We start from the raw sequence: 22,225 nt of genomic DNA on the forward strand, positions 1-22,225 counted from the left end.
ATTGACCGGCCGGGGGGGGGTCTCGGTGGTCTCGCTGCCTCGGCGCGGGCCCGTCGGAGCCGAAGGGGCTCCTCCAGAGCACACGTCGGTCAGGTTTCGAGGTTTTTCTTCACGTTGATTTATTTTTCGCTATTTGTTTGTTTAAATATCGTAAAAAATAAATGTATGCTCTGGTTGGTTTGGAGCCTTAGTTCTCCTTTGGGCACAGAGGGACTAATGTACTCCGATGGGGAAGGGGAGGGGAGGGGAGAGAGGGAGAGAAAGGTTGGTGGAAAAGCCAACGTTCCTTATCCTATCCCCCCCCCCCCCCCCCTTGTGCCCCCTCCCCCCCACCCTCACTTAAGATTATATGGCCTGAAACTTTGAGCTCAATTTGTCATCCCAGCGTCCTATAAATCAAAAGCAAAAAGACACCTTCCAATCTGGGAAATGTATTCTGGCCTTTTGTCGCACTGACTGTGCATGGAGTGCTATTCAGCCTTGATCGAACGTTTTGACTGCCCACAACTCGTAGAAAGATCTATAGAGATGGCCAAGTGCCTGAAGAAAGGAGACTTGGAGAAGTTTGATGACCTGCGTTTCGACGCATTTGCGAGCAGTGCACTCAAAATGGACTTTGAAAGAACTCCTTGTACCTCAAATAATGCAAGGAAACACATACTACGGGCATATTATCAGCAACAGTTGTGGGTCCAAGCCCCATTTAGAGATGCCACCAGCATACTCAATGCAGAGTCTTATGGTTTTGTGAGAAGGGACAGCGTATTAGTCCCCGAGATGGTGACCTCAGAACCCGAAGGCCTGCCAGATCCGTGAACATCTGGCAAGTGTGCACGCAAGAATGGGTGTCCGCGTCGGGTAGCTGGGATGCCTTGTTGCGACAATGTTGTCCATTTGTTGACCAATGTTGTCCATTTGCAGTACTGCAAATGCAAAGGAGGTGATTGTTGCAAAAACACTATGAACAAATAGATGTTTGTGTAATTTATCTTCCACTTTTATTTTTTCACCTAGTCTGCTAACCCTATCCACGATGTAAAGTCCATTTCCCACGGATCTACACTTCGATGGAACAACGTTCTGTTGACAATATTGCGGCGGTTTATAGGCCGCCGCGAGGAGCTAAACATGAGATTAAAGAGACGCTTGTATGACGCGCACGCACTGAATTCAGGTCCATTCCAGCTGTAGGTTTTACCATTTATTCTCTTCACCACACGTAGGTAAGTTACAACAGTTCCCAGGCTTTAGATATAACTGAACGTGTCCCTATAGTGCCCAGGTTTCCAGTTTGGGAAACACTGACTGTTCTACCTGCAAAAGTTTTTCAGATGCAGAGTCAAGGGTCTAATGTCAACTAAACAAAAACAGGAGTAATGCCTGCGTGTACATCTGCTCATTTTGACGCGCGACACAAGGGAGAAAAAGGGTTTTCCCCATGCACCTATTAATTGGCTTGTGATCTACAGTATTTATGTTTTGTATTTGTTTGGGTTCTGTACAGTATGTACACTGCAGGGGTGCCCAAAAGGTAGACCACGATCTACCAGTAGATCACAAAGGCTGTGCAGGTAGATCACATGACATGCCCTTAAAGAATATTGTATTTAAATGTATTATATATTATTATTTTTGGCATCTGCCGCTTTAATTAAGTTGACTTGATTGATTGACATAAAATAAGGCCTGTCAGCTCAAACCCATAATAACTTTGTTTTCAATAGTGTTCAAATGTCGGTAGAATTTCAAATTGAAAAATATAAATAAAGACAAATCTCTACCTATTCCATTTCTCCCCCATTCTTTCCCATTTCCCATTCCAAGTGCATTTGTCTGATATTTAATGCCAGCACTGCTATTCCAAAGCCATTTTCAGCAAATGCTATTATAATGTGTTCAGTGGGTTTCTATAGATCAATGCTATTATAATGTGTTCAGTGGGTTTCTATAGATCAATGGTATTATAATGTGTTCAGTGGGTTTCTATAGATCAATGGTATTATAATGTGTTCAGTGGGTTTCTATAGATCAATGGTATTATAATGTGTTCAGTGGGTTTCTATAGATCAATGGTATTATAATGTGTTCAGTGGGTTTCTATAGATTTTGTTGAGCTGGTCATTTTGAAAGTAGCTCTCAAGTCAACAAAGTGTGGGCACCCCTGATGTACAGTATTCAAAAATGTTTTTGATGCTGCTATATAAATATTTGAAGTTTTTCAGAAACCTTAGGTCAGGATTTAGAGGCGTTTTTAGAATCGGCCTTAGGCCTTAAATGGGTTAACACATTCTGTACAAAATACGTCTGGAAACGTCATAAGGATTCGAACTGAGAGGTGCCTCTGACGTCTGTGGACGTCCTAGCGACGTCCAAACGACGCGGGGCGAGATAAGAATATTCAGAATTATTCCTATTTTTTTTTTGGCATTTCGCTTTTCGCTTGCCGTATGCTAACGCTCTGTGCAACTATTAGCTTGTCATTGACTCCCATGTTAGCGCGGCGGAAAGAATGACTCGCATCTCCTCATCCAGGGCGCTCTCCGTGGTGATGAATGGATCGATATGCTGGCGCTTCATTTCTGCTCCTCATCCGTCTCTCTCCCGCAAAATATGAACGCTTTTTGGAGCGTATATAAATATATTAAGATGATCGGGATTGTGAGGTCACTTTGTCAGTCTACTTTTTCAAGAAAGTGTTTCCGGTTCATGGCTTTCAGAGTAAAATCGATCAGACTACTCTGGCACCCCGGAGCCTCTATTTTGATGCACTTCCGGTACTAAATGTGTTTTAATGGCCGCTAGCCCCTTCTATAAACAGCTTTTGTCCCCACACGTCTCAAGATTTGCCACTGACAGTGAAAGGGGAAGTCTGTTCAAAGGTCCGCTAAACCTTGTCCCACACATCTCAATATTTGAAATTGACAATGAACCGGAAGAATTATGTCAATTCCGCTAAATATGATGTAAATTAAACATCAAAACATAAAACGCCATTGACATTGAAGGGCAAATGTACGTCATATGTAAACGAGCAAATCAGATATCAGACTCCAGATATCAGGACACCTTTTAACGCACGCAGAGCATTTAGCAGACGCTCTTAATCCAGAGCAAGTTACAGTAAACAAGGTGAACGCATACATCAAATGCAGAGACAGTGTAAAGCCTCTACTGTAATCTAGGATCTACCACACACACACACACACACACACACACACTGAGACACGCAGACACACACACTGAGACACGCAGACACACACACTGAGACAGACACACACACACACACACACACACACACACACACACACACACACACAATTGCCGTTGAAAAACCACAATGTCACTCACAACCGCCGTCACAAATCTGTCTAATCACAATTACTATTAGAGGGGGAAGAAATGTACATAAGACTGTCCACCTGGGGCTGGGCCGTGGCTCAGCGGTCCAGGCACCTCGGCCGGTAGCCCGAGTCTGGCAGTGTGCCGCGGGTTCGACTCCCGATCCCGACGGCCTTCACTGCATGTCACTCCCCCATTTCCTGTCAGCCTATTCTGTCTGTCTCTCTATATAAAATAAGGCGAAAACCGGGGAAAAAAAGAAAAAACATAAAAAAAAAAAGAAGACTGTCCACTGAGCATTATGAAAGGGTTTGTAATGACAGGACGATACAGTTTTTGGCTGTACAGCCAGATTACAATCAATATTAGTAAGTGACCTTGAAGTGGTGTTATTATATGGTTCAAAACTTCAAACAACACCTCATTCACTAAAAGCACATTATGTATTTCCCTGTAAAAACAGGTCTGAGGCAAAACAAACAGAGGCAGGTGAAGTCTTAACCCAATCCCACAGAGAGTTACATTTCAACCATAAATCTGTCCTCTGGCTACTTACTGTACATCTCTCAGAGCTCATCTCTCTCTGTCTCTGTCTGTCTCTCTCTCTCTGTCTCTGTCTCTGTCTCTCTCTCTCTCTCTGTCTCTGTCTCTGTCTCTCTGTCTCTGTCTCTGTCTCTGTCTCTGTCTCTCTGTCTCTGTCTCTCTCTCTCTCTCTGTCTCTGTCTCTGTCTCTGTCTCTGTCTCTCTGTCTCTGTCTCTGTCTCTCTCTCTCTGTCTCTGTCTCTGTCTCTCTCTCTGTCTCTGTCTCTCTCTGTCTCTGTCTCTCTGTCTCTGTCTCTCTCTCTGTCTCTCTCTCTGTCTCTGTCTCTCTGTCTCTCTGTCTCTGTCTCTGTCTCTCTCTCTCTCTCTCTCTGTCTCTCTATAGTTGTGCCAACACAATGTGTTATTCCTACGCATTTAAGTCACCTTTAACCCATTCTGACCCGAGATCAGATTAAAAAAATGTCTTCTATACATCCTGACAGCGTACCAGGCTGAGGGGGGCCAAGTCTGCACGTGCGAGGTCGAGGTCTTGCCCTGAAATGAATGTTCAGGGCAAGACCCCATTTGAAAAGGATGCCCAGTTTGACATGCATAGGCTACTGACCCCCATTTAATGCCATTTACATATGGGGACACATATATATATACCGTAATTTCCGGACTATAAGCCGCACCTGAATATAAGCCGCACCAGCTGAATTTAGGGAAAAAACCAAATGTGTACATATACAAGCCGCACTGGACTATAAGCCGCATAGAGGCCATAGCCAGCCATAGAGATAGATTTATTAGGTCCCTTAGTGGCCGTTAGCTGTAAAAATCCATAGATTAGCCGCACCGTTGTATAGGCCGCAGGGTTGAAAGCATGGGGGAAAAGTAGCGGCTTATAGTCCGGAAATTACGGTATATGTCGCACTTCCATACGTCCATGCAACTTCTGATGCAGGCAGAGTACACTTGACCTTTCATCTTCAGGAATGGGGGCTTGAGAAATGACATGAGTTCCCTTCCCTTCCTGACTGCCTGCGTATACGTGCTGACTACTGCATACGCATGGCCATCCTGTCCATGACCTGCCAGGCTGTGGACTATTGAATTATTTAGATATTTGTCTTGCGGGACGCCACATTCGCCCCCCCCCCTTTCAGACCCCAGGTAGTGACTGACTACGCTCCCGAGGGATGCATGATGGAGGGCCGAGATGACAGAGGAAGGGCGAGGGCGAGTGAGCAGGAGAGAGAGAGAGAGAGAGAGAGCGCCAGGCCACAGCAGCCTAAATGACAGGGCCGGGCCGGGCCCTCATGGGGACGACCCTGTGGAAAGTGTGCGCGACGAACGAACAGCAGGGAAGACCGACGAGATGGGAGACCGACGGAAAGACAGAGGACGAGACAGAGAGGGATGCTGTGGGACGACCCCCCCCGACCCCCCCCCCCCCCTCCCCTCCACACACACACACCCCCACAAAAACAACATGGGCCTAGATGGCTATTAGGGCATTAAATGGCTATCAGTTAAGGATGATTACTGGGGCCTTGAAGGGCCTGGTGCTCAATTACAGCAGAGCGCCTCTCCAGCACCACCCTTATCCCCCCCCAAAGGCACATGCCCACCCCCCACCCCCACCCCCCTGCAAGGGGGGGGTAGGTGGAAAGGCACATGCCCACCCCCCACCCCCACCCCCCTGCAAAGGGGGGTACAGTAGAACGGAGTACAGTAGCAACCTGAAGCCGCTATAAATCGACATAAGCCATGAAGACATGAGACGGATTATGAGAATGTCTTCTAATTCCTGACAGTTCATGTCAAGGACCCCGACATTATACGTGTTCTCAGAATATTTTGATATTGTAATAGTTTTCTGAAAGACCTCATTTTTTTATATCAGTGGTAATCAATATTTCATGTCAAGGATCCCCAGAATGATCTGTATTTGGCCGTGGACCCCCCATCTGAAAATATGTTGTTCCAGGGACCCCCGCCAGCAGCAACGATTTGAGTCAAAACGTTCGCTCTGAAAGAATAGATTTTCAAAGATTTGCGCCACATTTTCATGATTTAATTTGTTTTGCAGATCTACAAGCTCTGCTATTTTCTACTATAATGACATGCTTGATCTGCTATTTTCAGAGCGCAACCATCATAAAATGACTTATTTCTAATGGGTCTCTTCTGCACCAGTAACATTTTAGCCTAGTTTTTAATTGTCAATATATTACGTCTTACTCATCATAGCTTAGTTTTTTATTTCGTTTTCAGGAGTCAGTCAGTGAAAAAAAGGTAGTCGACGACAGGGCTCCAGCGTGCGACCCATTAGGTCGCATGTGCGACTTAATTTCTTAATGTGCGAGTTAAATTTGAACGAGGTCGCACCGGTGCTACTTATTGCTTTCACTCCCAGCCTCAACCATGAAGCACGGGCGTTAGCGCGATAATAAAATATTACTTTATTCTCGCTCATTCCGCGCCTCCTCTCTCTCTCTCTCTCTCGATCCCTCTCCCTCTCTCTCTCTCTGCCTGTCTGTCTGCACCGGTCTGCACACGACACGCGTGAGTTCAACAGCGGCGGCACCGCTCACTGATCAACCCCGGAAAAATTAAACTGATTTCAGCATCGGCTGTACATAAGTTTCCCTGGAGCGCACACTGTTACAACTGGGATGGTGATGCATGCTGTGCATTGCTGTCTCTGAATCCACGGAGACAGCAGACACAACATAATATGGGGGACTGCGCCTCGTCCCCGACCCCAAACACGGTAAACTTGTTGTTGAAAAATAGCTTCCAATAGCTTGTTATTTTGCGTGGAGTAGCGCTGTGTGCAGGCCATAGACTGTATGCAGGCCAGGCTACATACATGATCGCCTCTGAGTAGCGCTGTGTGCAGGCCATAGACTGTATGCAGGCCAGGCTACATACATGATCACCTCTGAGTAGCGCTGTGTGCAGGCCATAGACTGTATGCAGGCCAGGCTACATACATGATCGCCTCGAACAAAATACATCTCAAAAATAATAGCCGATCTACAAGCTCCAAACGCAACGCAGTGCGACGCATTTTTAGTTTGTGGATCGGCAATTGTTTTGCTACGACAGTAATATGCAATGTGGCCCTCTGCAGTAAGTGTGGAAATGCCAATGTATTGACAGATGCAGAAATGTCCTTGTATGGGCATAAAAGGGACATTTGAGTGGATTTGAGTAGTGCATAAAAGGGACATTTGAGTGGATTTGAGTAGTGCATAAAAGGGACATTTGAGTGGATTTGAGTAGTGCATAAAAGGGACATTTGAGTGGATTTGAGTAGTGCATAAAAGGGACATTTGAGTGGATTTGAGTAGTGCATAAAAGGGACATTTGAGTGGATTTGAGTAGTGCATAAAAGGGACATTTGAGTGGATTTGAGTAGTGATTCCACTACTCAAATCCAAAACAATCTCGGCACCCTCTCCGCTTCTGTCAAACCCCACGCTAAAAATATAGGAGTATTTTTTGACTCTGCGTTTAAAAATTCGACAAACAAATTAATGCAATAAGTCAAATCCAGTTTCTTTCATCTCCAAAATCAAACCATTTCTCTCCACGCACACACGACCTTGAAATAGTCATCCACGCACTAATATCATCCCTGTTAGACTACTGTAAAGTTTATTATTGACGTCTTTTCCCCTCGGCCATGTGACAAGGCCTATCCCCGTCGGACCACGTCTGGGTCTCCATCCACAAGATGAGAAACGTGGTCTTATGAGTCCAGAGTGTTGTTTGACCCCTCCCCCCCCGCCCTGCTCCCCGAGCCCCGCCCACTTCCCACCCGGGCCCTGAATTCCTCAGGTGTGTGTGATAAAGACACTCAGTCCCCGTTTAACGTGTCAATGACTCACCCAAACGGAGAAGGAAGGAATAAATCTATTACAAATTCTATTCATCATTCATGGGTCTCTCATAGAGTCTCTTCAGCTGTCAAGAAGAGTCAGTGAACCGTTTTGGGAGGTTTTTGGGAGGTTTTTGTCAGTCGCTCTTCGATTTTTCAAAAAATAGCAGATCTACAAGCTCATAGCGCGCCACCGAGTGGCGCGCTACGAGCTTGTAGATCTGCTATTTTTCAATAGCTAAAGCATAACATGCCATACGGGTTGTGAACCCGTATGAACCTGTACGGCGTACGTATGCAGTGGTGGAAAAACTAGTCACACTTTTTATTATAACTTGAGTACAAGTATCAATATTACTCTGTTACTAGTAAAAGTCTGGATTCAAAATCTATTTGAGTAAGTAAGTAAAAGTTATCAAATAAATGTAATGGGTGTAAAAAGTACAATATTTGGATCAAAGAGTTATGTTATGTTTCAAAGAGTCAAAATCTACAAAGTAACTCTAGTAACTAAAGTTTTCAAATAATTGTAGTGGAGTAAAAGTATAATATTTGCCTCTGAGATGTAGTGGAAGTACAAACATTTTAAATAACAAAATACTCCAGTAAAGTGTAAACGCCTTTAAATTGTACTTCTGCAATTCTGGGCAGGAACCCCTTTAGGTGTTTTAATTACGTTATTCTTTAACTATTGAAAAATAGCAGATCTACAAGCTCATAGCATGAGTCAGCTATTTTTGAAAAATCGTGAAAATGCGGCACAAAAATTGAAATTTGAATATATATTCTTTCCGTTTTTTAACTCAAATCTTTGCTTCCGGAGCGTCCCTCATGGAACTACATATGTTCACATGAGGGTTGGTGGCCAAATACACTGGGGGGGTCCTTGACATGAAATATTGAGCACCACTGATATAGAAACATGAGGTTTTAACCCTGTGAGAACCACTGATATAGAAACATGAGGTTTTAACCCTGTGAGAACCACTGATATAGAAACATGAGGTTTTAACCCTGTGAGAACCACTGATATAGAAACATGAGGTTTTAACCCTGTGAGAACCACTGATATAGAAACATGAGGTTTTTCAGAAAACTGTCAGGACATTTTACATTTCCAACGTCAGGTCTAAAATGGGGTAAGTAAAGTACTTGAGTAAATGTACTTTTACTTTACATCGCTGCACATTATGCACAGAAATAATGTATGTTTCATGCTCATGCACACTGGCATGCGTGCGCGCACACACACACACACACGCACACACACACACATATACACACATACACACACACACACACACGCTCAAATCATTATATGAACAGTCAATAGGCCTCCCCAACCACACACGCGCACTCACACACACACACACACACGCACACACACACACACACACACACACACACACACACACACACACACAAAACTTAATCCATGCGTCACTGGAGTCTAGAAACTCCCCCTTGCCAAGTCAGTCATGGGGCCGCCACCACCGCACGTACACACACACACTCCCCCCCCCCCCCGTCAACAACTCAAAAGGACAAGCTAATTTAGCTTTTGTGTGTGTGTGTGTGTGTGTGTGTGTGTGTATCAGTGGGGAAGAGAGAGAAGGCTAATTCCACCCATGTAAATGTTGACCTGAGTTGGGGCGGGGTGTTTGTGTGTGTGTGTGTGTGTGTGTGTGTGTGTGTGTTGGGGCGGGGTGTGTGTGTGTGTTGGGGCGGGGTGTTTGTGTGTGTTTGTGTGTGTGTTGGGGCGGGGGGTGTGTGTGTGTTGGGGCGGGGTGTGTGTGTGGTGGCTGAACGGGGTAGGGGGCAGAGGCTGGCAGCGTGTGTGTGTATAGGTTTTTTTTTTGGGGGGGGGGGGGGGGGGGTGTGAGGGAGGGGGCTTCTAGGCTGAAACCCTAAGCCCCTTCTCACCGCCACCATCATCATCATCCTCATGTCTCCTCCATTGCTACCCTCTTTTCCTACATCATCACCTCACTGTGGGTAACTAACGCACACCCTGAATCCACACAGGTGCACGCACGCACGCACGCACACACACGCACACACCACACACACCTCTAAGTTAGTGCCGGGCGATATCGTCAAAACCTTTGGCCAAATACCTCCGATATAATCGTCACACAATATATTCCAGTCGATCTACACACTCACAACACCTAAGTGACGGGACTCGTTGTGAGCTTGCAGATCATCTATTTTTTGGAACGTTGGAAAATGATGAGTATAGAATTTAAAATTTCTGGATCTATTTCTGCTATATTATATTCTTGGAAAAAAATGTTTGAAAATGTTTTTCAACATGGAAACGATTGACGATTATTTTTTAAAGAACAATTTGGCGATTATCTCAGATTATTGCAATTAGACGATTATCCCATTCTGGGCGTGAACCCCTTTTTGGTGTCAGCATCATGTTGTGCTTTAGCTATTGAAAAATATCAGACCTACAAGCTCATAGCGCGCCACCGAGTGGCGCGCTATGAGCTTGTAGGTCTGCTATTTTTGAAAAATCGAAGAACGACTGACACATAGAAACATAGCTTTTTCAGACAACGTAGACATTTTTAGACTCTGATCTCAGGTAAAAATGGATGATGTAATAATCCCGGGCCCCCCCCCCCCTGTTCTACACGCCCCAGTGGCCCATCCTCCCCCCCCCCCCCCCCCCCTGTTCTACACGCCCCAGTGGCCCATCCTCCCCCCCCCCCCCCCCTGTTCTACACGCCCCAGTGTGACATTCTTCCCACACACATTTTTATTCCAGTAGGACTTTGGTCCAAAGACGCCTCGGCGCCACCCGGTGGAATTTGCCACGTTCAGGAGAAGAGGGGAAGAGAGACCGTCTATGCTGTGACTCAATATAGACCCGTCTATGCTGTGACTCAAAGCTGGGCGGAGCAACAGGGTCACACCTTGAGGCATACATGGGCAACTGGCGGCCCCCACCATCACTTAATGCGGCCCACAGGTTAATATCCCAACATTGGTATATATATATAATATATATCTTTTTATCCCACGATTTTGTAACCCATTTTTCACCCCTGTGTCAATCATCTAATGTGATCCTGGGCTCTACACACCCTCCGCCAACCTGGGGAGAGCAACGGACTTGAACTCATGCTTCCTTCGTGTCCAAGTTGCTCCTTTGCACCTGACAGGGGGGGGGAGTTTCCCTGGTTGGACGTATAGCGCGTGGAAGGAACACGTTATTCCAACCAGTTCCTTTCCCCTCCATCAGGCGCCCCGGCTGGCCAGGGGGAGGCAGTTTAGAGACCAGGATTACTGCATGTTTTTTGTGAGGGTACCTACCCTAGGGGACACGGGGAGAACATGTGAGGGTACCTACCCTAGCGGACACGGGGAGAACATGCAAACTCCACACAGAATATTGGTATATTATTGATTTCAGCTAATTACTAGTGTTACTAAAATGTTGTAAAATTGTATTTTTTTCAAATATAGCAAAAATAGCTGATCTACAAGCTCAAAACGTGCGCATTGCAACACGTTTTGAGCTTGTAGATCGGCTATTTTTGCTACGACAGTAATATGCAATGTGGCCCTCTGAGTGTGTGTGGAAATATAGTGGCCCTCTGAGTGTGTGTGGAAATATAGTGGCCCTCTCCATCGTCAAAGTTGCCCTGAGGCATTCCACCGGTGGCTTTGAAATACTGTCCCTCCCTCTCTCTCTCTCACACACACACACACACACACACACACACACACACACACACACACACACACACACACACACACACACACACACACACACACACACACACACACACACACACACACACACACACACACACACACACGCATGGCACGGTCATAGACAGAGATCACCAAAGCGAGGGTGGGTTGAGAAATTCCACACCCTTATACAGTAAACAGACACACACTCACACACACATCACGTCATAACAAAGACAATCTGAACATCTAAATACGGTAAATCTCACACAGACTCTCTTGGCCTCTATTAGAGAGAGAAAGAGAGAGAGAAATAGAGCGAGAGAGAAATGACAAAATAATTGCGATTATCTCAAATAATTGTGATTAGACAATTATGTATCAATTGTGGCAACCCTAGAGAGAGAGAGAGAGAGAGAGAGAGAGAGAGAGAGAGAGAGAGAGAGAGCGAGAGAGATAGATAGAGAGAGAGTAATCCTGGTCTCTAAACTGCCTCCCCCTGGCCAGCCGGGGCGCCTGATGGAGGGGAAAGGAACTGGTTGGAATAACGTGTTCCTTCCACGCGCTACGTCCGGCCAGGGAAACTCTGGGAGTTATATTTGATTCCGATCTAAACTTCTCAAAGCACTTCACTAACATCAAGAAAACAGTCATCTACCAAATCAGGAATATTGCAAAAATCAGATCATTTCTTTCATTCAGTGATGCACAAACCCTTATTCATGCCTTTGTCACAAACCATCTGGACTACTGCAATTCTCTTTTTTCTGGACTCCCAAAAAAATCCATCAATCGCCTTCAACTAGTTCAAAACACAGCAGCTAGAGTTCTTAATTCAAAAATCAGGAGATATGACCATATTACTCCTGTTCTCGCCTCACTGCATTGGTTACCAGTCATGTACAGAATTGATTTTAAAATTAACTTGTTTGTTTTTAAATCACTAAATGGACTAGCACCTACATACATTTCCGACCTCTTGTCCCCGCACATACCTTCCCGTAACCTCAAAATTACCGAAACCCATGCGTGTAAAGTTAATATTTTGGCCGTGAGGACGATTTGTTTCGGAGAATTTCGGTACAGTCTTCACAGTGCCTTCTCACTCTGACCTGGTCTCTCTCTGGGCGTGCGACACTGTGAGTCGAGATTTTTGCTCAGACCACACACACTCTGAACTGCGATGTATTACCACCATCCCCAAAGGGCGCATTCCGTATGTGACATCAGCTGACTGGTGAAGAGAATAGTACGGACATGTTGATTGGGTACGTCTTAAAACACTCCTTAAACACTCCCATGACTAATTCAAGGCCGTTTTGCGCACTCCACGCCACGGGGTGTCGAAAGCGCTTCTTACCGTGCCCATAATTGCTATATGACATTCCACACGCCCCCCACCTCTTAAAACTGTAATATTATATTATGTAATACTGTTCCACTTGCATAATCGACCCCATATTGTGCACGGTGTGTCTGTGACTGTCGCAGATTGCTCACCTGTGTCAGGAAGTTATCTCCGTAGGTTCGCTCGTCAAAGACCTCGGTCTGCAGGCGTTCTGGGTGCAGAGAGAGAGAGAGAGAGAGAGAGAGAGAGAGAGAGAGAGAGAGAGAGAGAGAGAGAGAGAATTAGCACAACAATGGGAATTAGCCGACAACAAACCTATCACCAATACATCTGCCACCAGTGTTGTTTTCGTCGACTAAAACTAAGACAAAAAATGTTCGTCGACTACCATTTTCCACTGAAGAAAACGAAATGGAAACTAAATGAAAACTGTGCTATGATGACTAAAACTAAGACTAAATATACTGACAATTTCGTCAACAAATAAAAACTAGACTAAAATGTTTGGAAGGGACTAGTGGACAAGAGATCCAGTACAATCATTTTACACTTGGTTTGCTGAAAATAGCCGATCTACAAGCTCACAACGCGTCGCGCTGCGACGCGTTGGGCGCTTGTAGATCAGCTATTTTCAGCAAGTGTAAAAACATTCCTTACGACGGCATCAATGCCCACCAAAATACATTTTAGTCGACTAAATCAACTGTAGATTTAGTTGACTAAAATCTCATGACATTTAGTCGACTGAAACTAGACTAACACTAACACATTCCAGGTGACTAAAACTAAATTAAAACTATTCAAAAGATTATGACTAAAACTAAAATCTAAATTTGCTGCCAAAAACAACACTGTCTGCCACCTCCTGAGGCTGACCGTGGCCATCTTGCCATTAGAGTTTGGAAACGCTCGTTTTCAGTAGTAATAATAATAATAATTATTATTATTATAAGAAAAATAATCACCTGCAAGGACAGAAAGTAGCTCATAACATTTCTACAGTGGATGCTCTTATGAAACAAAACACTTTGCAGATAGAAAGAGGATAATTCAATGAGTACGACGTATGGTCGTACAATACAATCAGATCAGACTTTTCCGTTTGAAATTGCACCTAGTTACCACCCTGCCATTAACCCATTCTGACCGGGCACCCGTTTTGGTGTTAGCATCGTGTTATGCTTTAGCTATTGAAAAATAGCAGACCTACAAGCTCATAGCGCGCCACCGAGTGGCGCGCTATGAGCTTGTAGGTCTGCTATTTTTGAAAAATCGAAGAACGACTGTGACATTTTTTGAATCTGATCTCAGGTCAGAATGGGTTAATCAGACCAGTGTGTGTCCAGTGGAAACCTCGTATGAATCTGATCTCAGGTCAGAATGGGTTAATCAGACCAGTGTGTGTCCCGTGGAAACCTCGTATGAATCTGATCTCAGGTCAGAATGGGTTAACGTATAATATGGCAAAATCCCCACGGCCTGCATGTGGTCAATATGTACACACAATCACCACACCACAATCAGGTGATGTCACCAATTAGTAATGCACAGCACCTGAGCTGTATTGTTTGGAAGCTGTTTAAGAGCAAGTTCTTTGTCTGTAAAAAACCATAGCACTGACGAAGGTCTGAGGACCGAAAACGTTTTGCTTTTTAATCTCACCATGAGCACAGAGCACCATGAGCACAGCGTCTTAAAATAAAATAAAATATATTTTTCTAAGTCTCAAGTCTAAGGAGTTTTACTTCTTTGTTTATACGGTGAGCGAGTCTTTTCCTGTCAAAGTTCCCTTATGTTTTTGAGACCACCGCTACCGTAGTCAAGTTTAAAGAGAAGAAAAGGACGAAGAAAGGCGCAACAGTTTTCTCAGTGCTTCAGTATGCACAGCACCCATTTAGGAAATGCAAGATTGCAAGGCAAAAAAAAAGGCCAGTTTACAGTAAGACTCGTCTCTAAATAGATCTTATTAAAGAGTCAAATCAGAGAGAGGGCGATTCATAGAGAGAGAGAAAGAAGGAGAGACGTAAAGCGAGACGTGGAAAAGGGTAATGTGGGATGTGACGATCACGTCATCACGACTGATAAGAAAGACCTAGTCAGAGAAAGCAAACGTGGGCGTGTGTCCGCGTCATCGTTTTTCAAAGGTCTCCATTCCTTCCTCAGAAGCTGTTCACATTCACTCTCCATTGGAATGAACAGAATGGACATACTGAACAGAATGAACAGACTCCAACCTGCTTCACATTCACTCTCCATTGGAATGAACAGAATGAACATACTGAACAGAATGAACAGACTCCAACCGGCTTCCCGTCTCCTAAAAAGGTGTCCGCCCCGACTTCACACAGATACGGTGAAGTACTGTGTAGTAGTGTGTGTACCCCAGATTGGCATGTTGTGCACAATGCTGGAGTTCTCTCCAGACAAAACAAAAAGTCTCACAGAGTGCCGCACTACGAGCTTTGTAGCTCTGCTATTTGCCGTGAAAAGGTGCTATCTGCCGTGAAAAGGTGGCACAAATCTTTGAATATATATTCTTTCAGAGCGAAGGTTTTTTAACTCAAATCTTTGCTTGTAGTTGTAGGGGGGGGGGGTCCGTGGAACACGTGTCTCTGTGTGTGTGTGTGTGTGTGTGCGTACGTGCGTGCGTGTGTACCTCTAGTGAGTGTGGCTCCGTTCTCCCTGTAGTCCTGGATCTCAGCGTCTTTCCTCAGCAGCAACCCTCCCATGTGATCCACCTGGCCCTGCAGTAGCCGGCTCATCAGCAGCAGGGGGCGCACCAGCTGGCTACACACCTGGACAGCACATGGTTGGAATCAGAATCACTGAAGTTGTTATATAGAGTGTGCACATGATAGATAGATAGATTTCTTTATTTTTGTGTCATGCACCAAAGGCGCCCAGCCCACATGGGCTTACAGGACACACCACATCATTGCATTCAATATTGCATTGTGTACAATAAACAGATATGTTATATTCCCCTTTTTTTTTTCTTTTTTTTTTACACAAACAAAAAGTACCTTTCCTAAAACATAATTCCAGTTTTTCATAGTCCTCCAACCAGAAAAAGTCAGCACAGATGGTTGTCATTTTACAAAATAATACATGTCTTAATTCTTCATATAATGGGCAGTAAAACAAAAGATGAATTTCATTTTCAATTTATTTTAAATCACACACTAGACAGACTCTGTCCTCCTCAGGAGTACCAATGAATCTACCCGTTTCTAATGCATGATTTTCCCATCAGGACACTCCCCCCTCATCTAGACTGAGTGGCAACACATTGAGCAGCATGTTGGAGTGTTGGAGTTTGGAAGCGCTCGTTGGAAATCACTCCACCGTCCTGCCGTACCACCTGTTTCTTTTTTTTTTTTTTTTTATCCCACGATTTTGTAACCCATTTTTCACCCCTGTGTCAATCATCTACTGTGATCCTGGGCTCTACACACCCTCCGCCAACCTGGGGAGAGCAACGGACTTAACTCATGCTTCCTTCATGCTTGAGTGTCCAAGTTGCTCCTTTACACCTGACAGGGGGGGAGTTTCCCTGGTTGGACATAGCGCGTGAAAGGAACACGTTATTCCAACCAGTTCCTTTCCCCTCCATCAGGCGCCCCGGCTGGCCAGGGGAAGGCAGTTTAGAGACCAGGATTACTGCATGTTTTTGTGAGGGTACCTACCCTAGGGGACACGGGGAGAACATGTGAGGGTACCTACCCTAGGGGACACGGGGAGAACATGTGAGGGTACCTACCCTAGGGGACACGGGGAGAACATGCAAACTCCACACAGAAAGGCCCTTTCGCCAACCCCGCCTTCGGGTATGGACACTGATGACGCGGAGGAGGAAACACGCCGCCAGCACCCACAGTGCCCCGAGCGGGAATCGAACCCAGGACCTTCTAGCTGTGAGGCGACAGCACTACCAACTGTGCCACCGTGCCCCCTTGTACCACCTGTTTCTAAATGTCACATAATGCAGGAGGCAGCAAAATGTTATAGAAAACAAGCACTTCCAAACTCTGACACTTAACTCTGACACAGAAAAATAATCAAATGCAGGGCATTTCTTGACAGAAAGTAGCTCATAACGTTTCTATGGTGGATTTTTATGAAACAAAAACTTTGCAGATAGAAAGAGGATAATTCAAGCTTTTCGTACAGCTGCAAAGTTGGTGAGTTTAACATCGTTTAACGCAATCAGACAGGACTTTTCTGTTTGGCTGAACGGGGCTGTTAACTAAGGCCAGGAAGTAGTTTTTTGCCACTCAGTGGGCGTTCCCGCATAACTTCCAGGTACGATGATGTCACGCGCATACCCTCTACTATCGCAGTCCCGCCCCCTCGAGAGACCCGGAAAAGAAATCGCCGTTCATTTTCCTCATAGGCATTTCCTAAAGTATTTATTTAAAGACGGTTACGCCGCGGACAAAGCCAACTCGGATCGTGACAGATCATGACAATGAACACCATATTTTGGGCCGATCAAATCATTAGAAATAAGAAAATAAAGGCAGGAGACAACACTATTTATTTTGTTTTTCTTCTTATTAATTATTTGATGCTATACATACCATGGCCACGGGGGCGGAGTTGCAGCGGAACTCCCAGTGGAAGGGCAGCCCCGCCAGTTGGCTCTTCAGCCTGACGTCCAGGTGTCTGCCCGCCTGGCGCACCACAGACAGCTGGGCGGCAGCGCTGTCCTCCGTGGGCACGCCTCCCACCAGGCAGGGCCGCGCCACGCTGCGCAGGTGGGAGAAGAAGGCTCTCACCTCGGCACGCAGGCGCTTGTTCAGCTCCTGGAAGGAAGGAAGGAAGGGAGGGAGTGACCGAGTGTGGAGAGGTTCAGTCAGGGTTGATGATAATGATTTTGTTGGCTAAAACTGTGACAGTGGAACTAAAAGACGAGTCTTTGAGATGTTGGAGAACCATTGAATGAGGGCTCCAGCAGGAGTCTTGATAGCACGTTTGTTGACAAAAGAGAACATTTCTGCCCATAAATCTTGCTCTTTGATTGACTTTCTTGATCACTTTTTGATGCCATTTCCCCCCCCTGTCAGTTGGTCGACGAGAATACAGCCCAAATAGATAACCTCTTCTTTGCTTGAGATCACAATGTTATCAACTCTGACCTTAGTATTTACAATACTAATGGGGACATTTGTATGCATATTGCATAAAGAAGGGATTCTGTTTTGTTTTTTCCACCTTCCAACTCCTGTGTCCATCCCAGTGTAGCCTGGGCTCCACCTATGCTTTCTATGGCATGGAAGCTCCCGGCAGGATCCGCCGGGAGAAACTAGACGCAGCTGCGCGACATGAGACTAATTAATTCGAGCGACAGAGAGAGAGAGGAGTGTGTGTGTGTGTGTGTGTGTGTGTGTGTGTGTGTGTGTGTGTGTGTGTGTGTGTGTGTGTGTGTGTGTGTGTGTGTGTGTGTGTGTGTGTCAATTTAACAAAGGCGCAGACGATCAGAAATCAGCAGAGAGTGATCGACGTTTGCGCTATACTGTATGCCGTATTGAAGTGGACATTTTTTTCTCTCCCTGGAAATAAAAACGTCTGGGTTTCCGAGGCTAATCCCAGTTTAAGACGTATCACGTCACAGACATTCCACCATCTCCTCCTCCTATCCTGCAGTACCTGTGCTCTCCTCTGGATGGCCATGGCGTCCATCTTCTCCTCCCAGACCCCGTTCATGTCGGTCAGGAGGACGTGGTAGGCGGTGTCGCCGAAGCGAGCCTTGGCTAGCAGCTGTCGGCCGTCGATGACCAGGGGGTTCCACGGGCAGTGCAGAAGGTCCTCCTCTGCCTCCAGGGCGGCGACACTGTTCTCCATCGCAGGGCTGTGCGAGGTTGGAAAAACACATTTTAGTTTATAATGAATTGCATTTTTATGGCGCTTTTCTATGCACTACGTGCCTACTCAAAGCGCTTACAATGGTTCATTCATTCATACATTGGGAGGTGAAGCGGCGAACAGTCGACTCCAGCGTCCTCACTTCCCAACCCCCCCCCCAATCCAACCCTTGATGCTGAGTGTCAAGCAGGGAGGCACTGAGTCCCATTTTTTAGAGTCTTTGGTATGACCCGGCCGGGGATCGAACCCCGACCTCCCAGTCTCAGGGCGGACACTCTAACCACAAGGCCACTGAGTTTAGTTTAGTTTATTTGCACAATAAAAACAGTACAAAAAAGGTAACATCAATAAAAGAGAAGTGTGTGCAGGTGAGAAAAGAAACCCAGGGAGGGCTTATATGTGGTTCTCACCAAAGTTAATATACAAATAGTAAATATACAAATAGTAAGACAAAGTAATCAAACATAGGTATGGAAAATAACAAAAATAAAAATGAATACATTATTTACACTTGTGTGTGTGTGTGTGTGTGTGTGTGTGTGTGTGTGTGTGTGTGTGTGTGTGTGTGTGTGTGTGTGTGTCTGAGTCCGAGTATGTCTGAGTATATGCACAATAAGGCTACATTACGTTAGAATCAAGTGGAGAGGGTTGCTTCAAGAGGCTGGCCCCTCAATCTATGTTTAAAGTTACAGAGTGAATATGAGGAGTTGGCAATAAGTACGTGTGAATTCCAAATAGTTAGGTTATACCGCACGTTCAGAAATAGACAGGAGAAGTATACCACGTTTCGAGCATTTTCAAGTATATACTTGAAAAAAGTCGAAACGTCATACCTGTGCTGTTTTGTCGCATTATTGCGAACGCAGTGATTGCGAACGCAGTGAGCACTTACTATGAGACCTAGCAGATCACGTCTGTCTGTGTGTCTGTCTGTCCCGCTATACGTCCAAATATGGAGTGTATGTCCAAATATGGAGTATGTTGCATCAATCACAAACAAATCACTCAGCTCCATATATGGGCACAAAAGGGGCCAGGTCCCTATATACAGTAACAGCGGGACAGACACACAGACAGACAGACAGACAGACATGATCTGCAGGGTCTCAGCTGCGTTCGCTTCCCGCGTTTGCGCGTCTTACTGGTATATATATATATATATATATATTAATATTTTTAGCATTCAAAAGTGAGTTGCGAGCCCCCACTTTTTATTGTAGAAATAGGTCAACAATACAATTAATGACGCTATAGTTCTGTGTATTCATTTATTCTATTTTTAAAGATTTGTTTTTTTGGCTTTTGTGCCTTTATTGATAGTACCGGGAAGAGGGAGGGAGAGAAGGGGAGAGACATGAAGCGAAGGTCGTCATGAACGGGATTTGAACACGCGGCGCGCCGTCAGCCTACTATGTGGCATGCGCCTGGAACACTAGGCCAGCGGGCGCCCCCAGATTCCTTTATTTTTAATGAGTGCCCACCACCACCAAATCACAAAGAAATACTTAATATTGACCAAATAACTTTGCAACCACTATAGGTCTACTTGTATTACTGTATTGTATGTACTATGTATATTTCCTACAGCTTTAAGTAGAAAATAATCTGAATAAACAATGTGTGTGTCTGCCTCATGCCTGTCTAATCAGCCTGTCTGTGGGTCAAATTGGGCACAATCTGAACGCATGGACGGTGCACATATTTTTTTTTTATGGTTGTTCTCTGGGAAGTGGGTGCCAATTAGCACCCACGCCCGACGGCACGGGTGTGTAATTTTCTTTTTTTTATCATCACGCGTTGATTAAAAAACATATCACTCACCTCCGAGGAATGCACCCCTAAAAGGGGGAGGGGGGGGGACACGGCTTTTTAACCCCGGGTTCCAGACGCCGTCCTCGGCCGCATAATCACCACCTCCACCCCCTCCTGTGTGTACCGCAGGGCACCGATGGGCTCCTGTGGGCTCACCCGCCGGGGGAGGGGACCTGCTTTCGGGAAGGGGAAAAACTGTAAACAGCGGCATTTCTCGTCATTTTTGGCCATTTTAAATAAATGCATGGCATGTTTCCGAGGCTGGGTGACTCATTGCAATTTGAAAATTGCCCCCAGAAAGTCATTTTACGACTGCATTTTGACCGCATTACAGTATTATGCACAGTTATACAGCCACTGTAAAGCTCAACAAAGAATGCCAGCGGTTGGTGTTGTTGTGTGCGCACGGGAAATAGCAGATATGCAAGCTCACAACGCGTCGCGCTGGGATGTTTTGTGAGCTTGCAGATCTGCTATTTTCCGGCGCATGCTGTCCCGTGCAACTTTAACTTACTGTACACTGGATTTGTTATGACGGTGGCTCGAGCTCCGTTGAACAATATTATGGAACAATAATGGTTATAACACGTTGAAGATAATTAATGTCTGCGAAAATATGTAGTAAATATCAGACAAATGTTCTCTAACCATTGTTATACTAACTTATAATGCATCATATTCCTTCCAACTTTCATAAAAGGTGGGCGTTCTTTGTTGTCCCCCGATCGTGTACGGCCGGGTCCAGCTTCCGACGGGAAACAAACGCCACTACGAAGGTTCCGCTTGAATACTCCACTAACTTCATTACGTTTCACTTTCACATAATATGAATTTGATTTGAATAAGCATTAAGCAAGCACTTGAATACTTTCCAAATACAGGTTTCATAACACATGTCTAATTAGCTCCAATCTCTATCTGCATGCCTGTGTAGAATAACATTCCTCAGATGTTATGCAGGGGATTCAAATTCATGTAATGTTATTATGTACTGTTATGTAATGATGTATAGACTATGTACTGTTATGTATTTGTGATGTATTTTAAAGTATTGTTCCGTTCAGTGTGAGAGGACCTCTCACACTAGTTAATGGTTAATAGGCCTAATTCCATCACCAAACCAAATGGACTAAACTATTGGTCTGTAACCCTGTCTCTGACAGTGTAAAGGAATGGTCTAATCCAGTGGTTTTTAACCAGTGGTTTGGGGACCACCAGTGGTCCTTGAGGGGGTTCCAGGTGGTCGATATTTTAATGATGGAAAGTTGGTAACCAAAATGGACCCTTACGCTCTCAAGAATGAAAATCTCACTAAACTGCCTCCCCCTGGCCAGCCGGGGCGCCTGATGGAGGGGAAAGGAACTGGTTAGAATAACGTGTTCCTTCCACGCGCTATACGTCCAACCAGGGAAACTCCCCCCTGTCAGGTGTAAAGGAGCAACTTGGACACTCAGGCATGAAGGAAGCATGAGTTCAAGTCCGTTGCTCTCCCCAGGTTGGTGGAGGGTGTGTAGAGCCCAGGATCACAGTAGATGATTGACACAGGGGTGAAAAATCGGTTACAAAATCGTGGGATAAAAGAAATATATATAAAAATAAAATAAAATGAAAATCTCAAGAATGCAAGAATGACAACCAAATGGACCCGACCGTACATGATAGCCTATATCAGCCTTTCAGGACAGCATCATCATTTTAACTTTTACAAATCTGTGATGTTTAAAATATATCAACAG

General features: G+C 45.2%; 1 protein-coding gene across 2 annotated transcripts in view; it reads right to left on the reverse strand.

Annotated features, from left to right (window-relative positions):
- Positions 1-21,203, reverse strand: part of nhej1 (nonhomologous end-joining factor 1) — a 34,978-nt gene extending 13,775 nt beyond the window's left edge. Inside the window, exons 1-6 of one of the 2 annotated variants that reach the window (XM_080758048.1) lie at positions 21,004-21,203; positions 20,499-20,662; positions 18,462-18,663; positions 17,393-17,617; positions 15,469-15,607; positions 12,965-13,023 (exon numbers count right to left, since the gene is read on the reverse strand). In XM_080758048.1, the coding sequence (XP_080614174.1) occupies positions 12,965-13,023; positions 15,469-15,607; positions 17,393-17,617; positions 18,462-18,656 (618 nt within the window). In that variant the 5' untranslated portion in view covers positions 18,657-18,663; positions 20,499-20,662; positions 21,004-21,203. Of the gene's footprint in view, positions 1-12,964; positions 13,024-15,468; positions 15,608-17,392; positions 17,618-18,461; positions 18,664-20,498; positions 20,666-21,003 lie in introns of both variants that reach the window. The other variant, XM_080758047.1, reaches the window with a different exon arrangement.
- Between the last annotated feature and the right edge of the window lie 1,022 nt (positions 21,204-22,225).

Source organism: Protomyctophum bolini (genome assembly GCF_963924005.1).
Source record: "Protomyctophum bolini genome assembly, chromosome: 24".
Taxonomy (NCBI): Eukaryota; Metazoa; Chordata; class Actinopteri; order Myctophiformes; family Myctophidae; genus Protomyctophum; species Protomyctophum bolini.